This window comes from Caretta caretta, chromosome 1 (genome assembly GCF_965140235.1).
Source record: "Caretta caretta isolate rCarCar2 chromosome 1, rCarCar1.hap1, whole genome shotgun sequence".
Lineage (NCBI taxonomy): Eukaryota > Metazoa > Chordata > Testudines > Cheloniidae > Caretta > Caretta caretta.
The window spans coordinates 329912700-329925950 of NC_134206.1; the positions used below are offsets into that span (position 1 = coordinate 329912700).

At 41.5% G+C, this 13251-nt stretch overlaps 1 protein-coding gene across 8 annotated transcripts in view; it reads left to right on the plus strand.

The window, feature by feature from the left end:
* The window catches only part of FBXL13 (F-box and leucine rich repeat protein 13), a 171984-nt gene that overhangs the window by 127359 nt on the left and 31374 nt on the right, over positions 1 to 13251 (plus strand). For 7 of the 8 annotated variants that reach the window (XM_048836444.2, XM_048836442.2, XM_048836437.2 and 4 more), the window contains 2 exons: positions 29 to 112; positions 190 to 316. In XM_048836444.2, coding sequence (XP_048692401.1) covers positions 29 to 112; positions 190 to 316 — 211 coding nt within the window. The remainder of the gene's footprint in view (positions 1 to 28; positions 113 to 189; positions 317 to 13251) is intronic. The other variant, XM_048836439.2, reaches the window with a different exon arrangement.

The window sequence follows — 13251 nt, forward strand, 5'->3', positions numbered from 1 at the left end:
AGCTCATACATAATTTTGTATTTTTCAGCAAGTCATGTCCCCAAATCTTACTGAAACTGAATGGGAGCTGGGTGCCTGATTTCTTAGGCTACCTTGAAAATCCCAGCCAAAGGTATTACAAAAAATGTACATAACATAAAACATTTCCATAAAGAAGTGGAAAGCTCACATTTCTGTGTTTTAATTTAGGTGCCATAATCTGACCTACCTGAATATTCGTTACTGTGAAAGTGTGACTGATGCTGGGATTGAGGCACTGGGAAACATGACCTCATTGATGTCTATTGATATTTCTGGAACCACTGTCTCAGATATGGTAAAAACCCCATAAAAAAAATCGATATGTTTCTTACCTAGATATTTTTCCTTTGTAACCCACACCCCCATTTAAAAAAATCACACAAATATTAAGTAGTGAAGTTACCATATCTTTAAAATATTCCGTAAAGCTTTGCAGACTATTTTGTACTGATGAATTTGATACATTTCAAAAACAGTTTCATAACCGCAGTAGTGTTTTAGCTTAAGAAAGGGCAGTGTAGTAATTGGGCTTTGTGAAGGGATCTCTGTGGGGGTTTGGAATTCAACCCCCTGACTTGCAGGCAAGCCAAGGAGTTGTAATTCAGACCCTTGACATTCATTGTTCCATGCCATGCCTCTCTGCAGCTGCCATGCAGGATTTCTGGGACATTGGATCCACATAATTGTGAACTCAGTGGCCCTGCCCCCAAACTGCCTTATTAAGGGGCTGTGCAGTGACCTTCTCCCTTCAGCACCCATCCCTCTTTGATTCAGACCCTGGAGCATCCAGGGGAAGGCCAGGAGCTGGATGAGGGATATACACATTGCCCAGGGTCTGGAGGGAATTCTGCTGTAAAGGTAATACAGACCAGGGTTGAATTTCTCATTCTGTAGCCCTTTTCCAGGGAGAATTAAGCTGGCTGCAAATCAAAATTTTCATCCTGTGGAAAATTCTAATATTGTAAAAATTCTTTTCATCCTTCATCCTGTGGAAAATTCTAATATTGTAAAAATTCTTTTCATCCTGAATCAAGACAAAAAGTTGAAATGTTGAAATGTTTTATGGAATGGAAAGTTGCCAAAAAAATTTCAATTTGGAACATTTCATTTTGACATTGCATATTGAAATGAAAAGTTTTGATATTCCCAAATCAAAATATTTAATTTTTGATTGTTGAACTGATTTAAACTGTTATGTCTTAAGTTGCCAGGCTTCCCAGGCATAGTGTGTTCCCCAAGACACACATGATCAGATGGCTCCGATGCTGCACTAATGGTTGTTCAACCAGTGGAGGAAACTGTGGTGCATCATGGGAGATGTAGTCCAGTCAGGGAACCCAGCCCATGAAGGAGAATGGAGACATGAGACACTCAAACTACATACAACTCCCATGAGGCTTGGCTGCAGCTCAAACTCACACAGATTTATGTTGAACTGATCCAAAACAAAAATGTTTCAGTACGGTTTGGCAAATGGAAATATTTTGACTCAGGTTGATTAAGCTTGAGGGAAAATTGAAAAATTAGACAGAATCAAAATTTGCCAAAGGAAATTTTGAATGTGTGAACACTGCATTTTCCATTGAAAACACATTTAAGTACAAAAATTTGTAACAGCTATAATAGAGAGGCCCCCCTTACATTGTGCTCCAAGGTATAGCTGCTAATGAAAGAAGCTCTGGCAAGGTAGCTTCAAAGATGTCAAGTTGCCAGGAGCAGGAAACAACCGTAGAGGGCCTTGGAGCCAAGTTAGATACGTGGGTCTTCGACACAGATGTTCATGGCTCTTGGCAGATCCTCCAAGATCCACAGTGCTAGGAGCCAGGTCATTTGCTTCTTCAATAGGAGTCCAAACCCTGCTCTCCTGAAAGAGAAGTCTGGAAGAAACTGCGAGAGAAACCTCTTCAGCAATTTCTTTCCCCTGGACTCCTTACTGTGTGTTTTAGTATAGGAGATATGCTCTTCAGTGTTGACTCAGACCCTGCTTATGCAAAACCGTGAGCAAGAAAATCAGTGTTTGGCTCTAAAGCAGTATTTGTTCAAAAGCAATTAAAAACTCCTTATCCTTGATGGAGGCCTAGAAAAGAAAAGAGTAACCCAGATAACACAAATGGGGGAGAAACAAGGGATTTTAATTTAATTTAAAATATAATTTAATCACTGTTGGTATTTTTTTAGTATATTTTATGTGAGATTTGGAATTCTTGGAACTGTAAACTGTAAAGTTTTATAATAGAACATAAGAACGACCATACAGGGTCAGACCAAAGGTCCATCAAGCCTAGTATCCTGTCCTCTGACAGTGGCCAAGAATGTAAGTATAAGAATTTTCTTTAGATTTTCTCCTGTTTTTTGACCACAGTTAGCCAGTTAAGATACTGTATGTTGCTTCTTATTCTCATTTACGTGCAGCAGAGCCCCATGCTGCAGGCAATCATCCAAACTCTGTTGCTGACACAACAGCATTCAGACATGTGTTTTTTTCAGACATTCAGTTTTCCCTCCTCCCACAAGACAGATAAGTTATCCCTGAAATTTACCATTCATCATTGTAGTATACAGTGTTATTGTAGCTGCATTGGTCTCAGAATATTAGAGAGACAAGGTGGGCGATGTAATAACTTTTATTAGACCAACTTCTGTTGATGAGACACAAGCTTTTCAGCTAACACAGACCTTCTTTAGGTCTGGAAAATGTAATCAGGCCTTGTCTACATTGCCACTTTACAGCGCTGAAACTTTCTCACTCAGGGGTGTGAAAAAACACCCCCCTGAGTGATGCAAGTTTCAGTGCTGTGAAGTGGCAGTGTAGCCATGCTCCCAGCGCTGGTAGCTACTCCCCTTGTGGGGGTGGGTGTTTTTACAGTGCTGAGAGAGCTCTCTCTCAGCGCTGGTGCCGCAGCTACACAGCCACGTTAAAGCACTACTCGTCAGAGTTCAAACTTGAAAGTTTGTCTCTCTCACCAACAAAAATCGGGCTAATAAAATATATTATCTCACCCATCTTGTCATTCATCATTGTAGTAATTTCTGAACTAACTGCTAACAGTGGCCATTACACTGTCATTCTCTGTGCTATATACTGTACCTACAGTATACATCATATCCTTACATCTTGAGACATGATATGAAAAGTCATCTAACCATCTATTATTTAATTTGTATGTGCTTTGAGTTTTTGATGAAAGAGGGATTCATATAAACTTATTTTATGCACTTTTTATAATAATTTAAATGAAGTTCAAAGAAGATAGATATTTACACTTGTAATTTAGACTTTGTAAGTACTGTGCAGAAGTTAGTTTTGAATACCGTAGTTAAGGTCATCAGGTTTCAAGCCCAGTGGATCCAACACCATTAAATGGTGCTAACAAGTAGAAACCATGAAGGCCAAATTCTTTTCTGCACTCTGCACGGCGGATCTCTATTGCATATTTTTCAAGTATTCTGTCAGAGGGAGTTCAGTAGGTTTGAAACGTGCCGAATATGCAACATGCTTTTGCACTGCAGAAGAGAATTTTGTTTTAAATTTGGGGCCTGAGCCATTAGCTGTCCTAATGATGGAGGTTAAAATTGCTCCACTGCATACATACATAATACATTTTATATAGTTGTTAAAAATCATATGCAATCTCTCAAAATGTTTTGATTGGATTACTGGGCTGAGATTTCATAAATAGGAGCCTAAATTCAAACACCAACTGCCATATTTAGGGATTTGCCTGGTTTTCAAAACTGGCAACACCCAACAGCTTCCATTGCCTAAATATAGATATAGAAGCATAATTTTAAGAGAAAAAAATTGCCATTCTGGATAAAGAGGACACTTGACCTGTTGCTTGTATGGATAAATTTGTTGACCCTTGGAATTAGATTTTATATAGAAGAATATTTCAGGATCCCCATTGGACCAACTGTAATGAATATTGTAGTGCTCATAGCAAATTCATTTCCACTCTGTCCCATGCCTGTGACAGTTTTAGAATCATTGCCTTGTAGTGCTTGAAGGGGCTAAGCTTCTTTCTAAGCTTTTCTTTCCAGATGTTAGGCCAGTTAGTCAAAACAAAAGAAGAGTGCCAATGGAAATATAACAAAAAATAATCATTGCAAATATTGAAGCAGCAGTATTATTCTTAGCAAATGTATGTGTATTCTATGCAGGGAAACAATACTTAATTTGTTACAAAACTTAGCAAGTAAACTCATGAATAGGGCCCTGATTCCACACATGCTTACAGTTTCACCCTTGCTTAAGTATCTTGCTGAATCAGGGCCCAAGATTCGTGATGAACAAAACCCAAGCCTGTTCCCATTAAGAGGATATGGGATTTATGAATACAAGAAGCTGATATGATACCTTTGCTTGCTTTATTACATTTCATAATGATATTGTGGCACCATTCCTATGGAACTTATCTTAATTTGCTCAGTAGGTTTCAGACTGTTGCTCTCACTCACCTGAGGCCCAACTGTATTACTCTTGGTCACAGTATGGAGCACTTACAAGAGTAGTCCAGTTGGGACCACCTGCATGAGTAAGTATTCACTAACATGAATAAGGACGGTGCAGTTGGGTCCATTGAAATCAATAGGATTACTTTTGAAGTTCTAGTTAGCCTGAGACAGAATGACAGAACCTAGCTCCAGATAATTTTGTGATTAAAAACTTAACTGAAATAATTGAGATTTCCTGATGGTTTACTACAGTTTTGATTCTAAAAAGCAGATAGGAGAAATTTCTATTCCCTGTACCTATTGTGTTTTTGTGAGCCTGATCCTACAAGCCCTTGCTTTCTCATGGGGCCTAATCCAATACTCAGTTAAGTCAATAGGAGTCTTTCCATTGACTTCAGTGGGCATTGGATCAGGCCCATAGTGTTTACTCTTTCCCATAGAGTCACCGACTGCAGTGGAACCTAGCGCAGGAATAAAGGTTTGCAGGATCAGGCACCAAACTGGGAACATCAAAAAATATTGTTACTGTCAAAGGAAAATTTGAGTGTATTCACTTATTTTCATTTAATAGAAGACCATCAAGTTTACTAATGTTTAATACACTTTCCATTCAGTTACAGTGTATGTTACTTTTGGGAAATTGTTTTTTCCCCCTTTTACAAGACTTAAAACGTACTATGATAGTAGCAAGGAAGTACCTGATACTCACATTTTCAAGCAATTTCCTGTCTGCAGTATTTCCAAAGTACATCTGCTGTACTTTAAAAATGTAAATCCCTTCATTTCTGTTACTCCTGCCTTCCATCCATGGGAGATGGGATCCAGTATTATGTCTATGCTACCTTTTTATTGCCTTGATACACAGGTCATAACTACACTTAATGGAAACATAAGCTATAGCCTAACATTCTTGTGTCTAATGTTTTCATTAAAAAGGATATAACGATTTTTGATCTGTCCAGGAACAAGCAAGTTTCAGACATATCTCAGCCCAAAGACATATACTGTACAATCTTCTGAAAATAATGGGATATGAGCAAGGACATAGCCTATATTCTAATACCTCTCCGAGGGGAATCTTTCTCTTTTCAATTTTACATTCCAGAATAAATTTCCTTATTTATTAATAATCAAAATGATTTTGATAAATAACATGTATTAAAAAGTCACAAAATGTTTTTGTAACAAAGATGTTGTTGTTCTTCCCCTCATACTCCAAAATGGTTGCTCATAATTTCTCCAAAAAATTTCTCCAGCAGTTTCTGGCTGCAAGCAAGTCTGAGAAATTTCAGCCTAAAGATTAAAGTTTTGGAATGTTCTTCTTTGAGTGTTTGCAGACATGTATTCCACTCAGGTGTGTGTGGGCTGAAGCTGGAGAACATTGCTGAGTAGTACCCATCAGGGTGGCACTTGTGCCCTCTGGCTCTCATAGCCCTTCCCCTGGCTATATAAGGGCCATGCTGGTCCGTATAAGTGCGGTGCTGCCCTGACTCCCCTGCATTCCTTAGAAGTTTTTACAGTCAGGCTTGACAAAGCCCTGGCTGGGATGATTTAATTGGGGATTGGTCCTGCTTTGAGCAGGGGGTTGAACTAGATGACCTCCTGAGGTCCCTTCCAATGCTGATATTCTATGATTCTATGATTCATTCCTTCTCACTGCTTGCAGCTTGGGTCCGAACTTCCTGTACAGATTTTACCTCACGGTTTCTGATGACAACAGTGAGACTGTCTGTAAAGTTAGTAAGTAGTACCTTTGTAGTTAATACTTAGTTTAGAAATTAGTTCTCTTTATAGTGTAACATGGATATGCCCTCACTAGGGTTTAAGTACAGTCCTTTTTGTGGGGTGGGTATCCCCAATAATGACCTCCACACATGGTGTTTGTTATGTCTAAGAGAGGGGCACATTAAAGAAAAGTGCTCCATTTTCTGCTCCTTTAAGAAAAGGACTCAGGGGCTTACATTTAATACAGCACCTCATGGAACTGCCATGAGGCTGGATTGAGCCCTGGGGCTCTCTGCAGATTGCCAGGTCCATCAGTCTTTGGAGCTGATGCTGACCCCAGATAGGCTGCCAGATTCAGACTGTTCCCTTCCTCTGGTTCCCCAAGGAAGAGTATTCATAAAACTAATTGGAGCCATTCCAGAGCTCAGAGAGACTCTCCCTTCTCTTCTAGGAGGAAGGTGGAACACCACCATGTTTCTCTCAATGCCTTAGATAGAGCCAGGTTGTCTATCCACTTTCCGTTAGGTGACCATATTTCCCTAAACCTAAAACAGGACACATGGGGCTGGCCCAAGCTTCCTCTGAATGTTTGCCACGCTCCCAATTGAGCCAAGTAGCAGAGATAGGGCAGGGAGGAAAAGGAATGGGTATGGGCTGCGATCTGGACAGCAAAGCAAGGTGTGAGGGTGCAAGTGTGTGTGAGTACTTTTGGCTCAGAACCAGAGGTGAAACTATTGGACTATGCCCAAACACGACAAATGCCCAGGTTTGCCAAAACAGTCAGGATGTTCGGAAAGGGCTTAAAAAGGAGACTAACTTTCCAGTACCAAGGCAAGATCAGATTGGCACTATACCGTCGACTCCAGCACCATCCACTGAAGAGCCACTGAATTCAGTACTGACGTTGCTTTTTACACTGACAGTCTTGAACCCACTGGCTTACCAGAAAGCATCTGATTTACTCTCCCTTTTGGTCCTGGACTCTCCTCTGTTTCAGTTACTTCATTGAGATGTGCCAGAAAGGTGAACCCAGTCCCGTTATTCAGACTGAAACATCCTTTTTTAGTACCAATACCATTTTCATTGCCCAAGCCTTTGCTAACCTGGGATCAATTCCTGATCCAGCACCAACCTCTTCCTCAGTACCAGCTTTGACTCTGGTAACGATGGGCTTCCTGATAACGAATGTTATTGCAGCTTCGAGTTGCCAGTATATGATGGCAGTGGCTACAGTTCTGGCTGAGATCTCAATGCAGCACTGGACTTTAGTCAGAGCAGAGTGTTTGGTAGCCCTAGCAGGTTTGGCCCCTTGATTACTGGCAGCTATTCAGGGGACTCTTCATACTTGAGGTCAGGATCAGCTGCTTCTTCCCTATCTCCTTCCAGGATCTGGTGTTGCAAATCTTTTAGATCTTCTATGAAGGAGCATTATTGATAATGAGAGTGACTGGAGGATAGGAGTTCTTGGCTCATTGGCCTCTGGAACCCTACTCATTTCCAAATTGGCCTCCTTGTGATCCGTGGACTGTCTCACATTCTTCAAGAGCCCAGTCAACTGCTCGTTCTAGGCCGAGATCACTGAATTGTCTGGTTGCTTCATCTCCTGCCCGGCCTAGATGGGAGGCCCAACCCATATTGCCCCTGCTGAATTTCCAGTACAGCAAGAGGAACAACTTCTGCCTCAGAAGGAGGTTCTTGCTCCTCCACCTCTGTCATCCTCTTCACCAGATGATTCCCCAGCCCCAGACTCATCCTTCCTGGTTCTGGAAGACTTTAAGGCTTATCAGGACTTTCTAAGGAGGATGTCTGCAGCATAGGGTATCCACACTGAGTTTGTCTGAGAGAACACCCATGGATTGCTGGACATTCTGCAGATTTCAGCCCCGGGAAGAGCAGCCTTCCCTATATATGAAGTTGTCGTGGAGCTGACAAGGTTCCTGTGGCATACACCAGTGTCTGTGCCTGCTACACTGAAATGTACTGACAAATGTTACTATGTTCCCGTTCAAGGATTTAAGTGTTTCTACTCACATCCAACTCCCAATTCGCTTGTGGTGACTGCTGCTAATGAGAGAATGTATCAAGGCAGATATAAATCCACGCCTAAAGATAAAGAAGCCAAGAAATCGGATTTAAGGGGGAGGAAGGTTTATTCTACATCTTCCCTCCAGATGTGCATTGCTGATCAGCAGGCACTCTTGTCTAAATATAACTTGGTAAGTTACCTGGGGATCTCAGGGAAGACTTCAAGGCTTTCCTGGCAGAGGGCTGTCTAGTGGCATAGACATCGGTGCAGTCAGCGCTCCATGTGGTGGACACCTCATTTCAGATTATGGCCTTGGCAATAACAATGAGGATGGCTTCTTGGCTGCAGAACTCTGGCATTGCTCCAGATATGCAACAGACCATAGAAGACTTACTGTTTGATGGATGGTCTTTGTTTTCTAAAAAGACAGATGAGACATTACATTCTTTTAAGGACTCCAGGGCCACGTTACACTCCTTAGGATTTATATCCCGACAGTTAAAAGGTGACCGTTGTTACGAATTACACCTGGTAGGACACGCACACAACTGCTGCAAATTATACCTGGTAGGACACGCACACCAATGCTACGAATTACACCTGATAGGACACGCACACCAATGCTGCAAATTATACCTGATAGGTCACGCACAGTTCGAATCTAGGCTGAGGCACATAAACAAAGTCCACAACTGCAGAGTTCCCAAAAGACACTACGTTTATTACGCTCAAGCGTGGTGCCCCCCTGCTAGCCAGGAGGGGGCCCTGAATACAGATTATACAAAGGTTATATACTTTTTAGCAAAGCATGTTGCCTTCGTGCATCGGAAACCTTAGCCAATAAACAAACCCTTGTGTTATCTACCACCTATCCCTGCTTGGTCCATTCCTCGTGCTATACCAGTATGTTAATTACACAGCATGGTCCTAAAGCCATGCATCAGTAACCTTTATTATCAGGATGGGAGGCCTCACATCAAGGCCAAGAGACAGGGAGTTAGAGACTGACAAAAACCAGATACTGGGAGTCAAGGCAGGCTGGAGACAAGGAGGAGGATTTTCACAGGGATTCAGTATCTAAGGATCACTCCTCCTGGTGTATGATGTGCTGGCATTTAAACAATGGTGGGCCCCAATCCAAAATGGAGTCACATGTGCTAACTTTTCCTTAACACCGTGAACCCATTTGTTGTCACCCAGAGAGCAATGGAAAGGCGAATGTGTAAGATATTGCTCCGTGATCATATCCCGAATGAGGAGATCAGAAGCCGTACAGAGGTGACCAATGTAGTGCGGGTGATGTACGATGCAAAGCGAAGATGGACGGGTCAAGTAGTCCGCAGGCAAGACAATAGGTGGAAAGCACATTCAGTGACTGGATCCCCAGAGACCACAAGCGACTGCTGGGCAGACCGAAAATGCGCTGCGCCGATCCCATGACAAAACTCTTTGGCCAGAAATGGAAAGAACGTGCTCACTCATCTGAATTGGATATATGCTTTTTTTCCTATTCCTCTCATCTTTCAGGTTATCCTCAAGCAGAAGTTGGACCATGCCAAATTGGTTCTTGTTGCGCTGGCTAGGTGTTGGTTCTCTTAGCTTCTCTTAGCTATTTGACCTCCCAGATCTCTTCCTCTATTTCCCGAACTACTGATTCAGCACCACAGCCAAGTTGCACATCCAGCTCTGAGCAGTCTATATCTCATGGCATGGATAGTGTGTGGCTAGATGAAGAGGAAGGTTAATGTTTGGGAGTAGATAGGAGTGTCCTATTTAACAGTCGGAAGCCATCTGCTAGGACTACCTGTTAGGCCAAATGGAAGCTTTTCAATTTGGTCAATATCTAAGGTAATTCCACTGATGTTATCTTATGTTCAGGACATTTTAGATTGTTACATTTGAAGTCCTTGGGTCTGCCTCGTAGCTGATCGAGGGTTCACTTGGCAGCAATCTCAGTGTTCCATCCTTCAGTCCAAGGGCAATCAGTTTTTCCAAACTCTGTGGTAGTGAGATTTCTGAACGGTATTGTCTGCTTGCTTCCACCTGTAATTGTGGGACCTTAATACTGTACTGGCTGCCCTCATGGGTTTTCTGTTTGAGTCACTAGCAACTTGCTCGTTGTCTCTCCTTTCCCAAAACACAGCCTTTTTTGTTGCTATAATTTCCACAAAAAGTGTCAGCGAAGTGAAGAACCTTATGGCAGGGCCTCCCCTTACTCAGCTGTTCAAAGACAAAGTGTCCTTGAGGCTACAGTTTCACCTTAACCAGGTTATTTACTTACCTGTATTCTTTCCTAAGCCACACTTGAATGTAGATGAACGGGAACATCGGACATTAGATGTGAGGTGGTGCCCGGCTTTCTGTCTGGAAAGAACTAAATCATTTTGTTCTCAGCTTTTTGTCTTTTATGAAAGGTCAGCTAGTATCTGCACAAACAATCTTTAGGTGGATAATTTCCTGCATTACCACAGGTTATGGAGTAGTTCAGACCACACCCCCACAGACTTTATGGGCTCATTCAACAAGGGCTCAAGCAATATTGATCACATTTCTCAGCGATGTTGCAGTTTTGGACATTTGTAGGGCTGCTATATGGGCTTCTGTACAAACTTTTGCCAAAAATTGTGTGTTCGCCACAGTAGCTAGGTCAGATACAATTTTTGGGAAGCAGCTCTTCAGTCATTATTTAAGCAGGCTCTGAGTTCCACCTCCTACCAGTACTGCCTGTGGATCACCTGAGTGAGGGAATACATCTCTGCAACCACTCAAAGAAGATAAGACGGTTACTTACCTGTACAATAATGATTGTTCTTTTAGATGTGGGTGCAGACAGGTATTCTATGATCCACCCTGTGTCCCTCTACATGGGAGTCTTCAGTTTCTGATTCTGGTGCGAAGGAACTAAGGGGGGTTGGGGAGGTGTCACCCTTATGGGAGGGGCTATGAGGATCAGAGGGCATGAGCACCATCCTGATGGGTACTGCTAAGAAAAGTTCTCTGGCTTTGGTGCACGCACACCTGAATGGAATATGTCTGCACGCACAACTTGAAGAACCGCAGTTACAGTACAGGTAAGTAACCATCTTTTTTAAACAACTGAAACCAGGGGATTAAAATGGAAATGGTTATTCAGCCTTTACTATGGCAGTGGCCATTAATTCCTCTAAAACATGGATAAACACAACAATATTGTAAAAATACACAGTCCTTGAAAATATGATCTTAAAAATCTTCCTTAAAAACTCCTTTTGGGGGGCTAGCCTTCTGCTACTGATCAGCTTCCATGTGTTTTTGCTCTCATAAGGTCTTCAGGGCAGTGATGGTCTTGTTCTTTGTATGTTTGCAAAGTATCATGCACACCTCTGGCACTGCAAAGATGATAAAATAATAAATACTTTTTGATAAGATTGTAAATACATTTGAAAAATATTTGTAGGCCTTTCAAGCTTCCATTATTGAGCTGAAGCATGTGTACTTAGGGCCAAAATCTACTTGCCTAAAAGTCCTGGTCTACACATCTAAAAATTAGATTGACCTAGCTACCTCAATCAGGTCTGTAGTTAGGTTAACTTAACCCCTACTGTAGACACAGCTAGGTTGATGGAAGAATACTTCTGTTGACCTAACTACCACCTCTCAGAGATGTGTATTAACTACATTGATGGGAAAACCACTTCCATCAATACAGGAAGCCTGTATGCTATGGTGCAAGAGTGGCTGCTGTAGCCACTGTTGCGTAGGCATACCTAACTCCCCCAAACTGTCCTAATGATGTCAATGCAACTGCTCATGTGAGTTAGATGAGTAGTATTTGGCCCTAAGCATCACTCGCATGCTCCCCACAAGTTTGTTAAAATGACTCAATTTTTTTTTGATGTCTCTTCAATGTACTTCTGGGAGCTCTGTTCTAAGTCTAAGAGTCTGAAAACATGCAGCTGCGTGATTTTCATCATTCTTACACAGGGTGCTACTGCATATGTGCAGAACCACCCATCTTAAGGGAACATAAAAATAAAGCTATTAAGATTCAGTGCACCAAGATTTGGTAGAATGAAGGACGTTTCTGAAAGCAAGTGGGATTCAGGCAGAGGGAAAAAGCATATAAGGAAAATAGCTGGAATATCCAACAGGAAATTAATTTGTTCCTGGGTTACACATGCCATCTATCAATAAAAACAATAGGACCAAAGAATGTCCCAACTTAGACTCTGTGAAACTTAAAATAATTCCAATGGATATGACCAAATACATGTAGTATGGTGATGAAAGGCAAGAAAGCAATCTGGAGTACAAAACAGGTAAAGTGCCTCAAGACTTGGAACAAAAGAACTGTAGTCTATTTTAAAGAATAAAGATAAAAGCAAAATGGAGAATAAAAAGAAGCCTTCTCTTACAGTTGTCTCCACAACTTCTCCCACATATTCCCTTATGCATGGAACACACTCCCTGACCTAATCCGTAAAAGGCTACTACTCTCTCCTCCTTCAAATTGCACCACAAGAGCCACCTTTCCTGTGGTACCTACCAATTGGCTGGTCAGCCAGCCGATGACAAATTTATTGTATCAGTCAGGGGTAGCCAATTTAAAAAATAAAAACACCTACAAATCTAGGATGATTTGTATCCATCAGGAGCATTACAGTAGCTTGCCCATGTAATCATATAATCTTCCTTTCTCTTGCTATTGTCTGTACACAACAGACTGGGGCTACAAGATCCTACTGCAATATAAATAATAATGTGACAATAAATTGCTAAAGAGGTTATGATAAAAAATACAGGCCAGATTCTGATTTCATTTACATAGGTTTCTATCCAGAGCAACTCCCTTGGCTTTAGTGGTGTTACTCTAAATTTATGATGATTTGAAATCAGGATCTGGTGCTGCATTTTTAAAGTCTGTTAGAAAATGGGGCCAAAGAGAGAGCATGGCTTGTAAGGGATGAGAAGAGAATTTTATTAACAGAACCAGTAAACATTATCAGAAATGTACTGTAAATGAATCATTTGGCCCTGTGATCTCA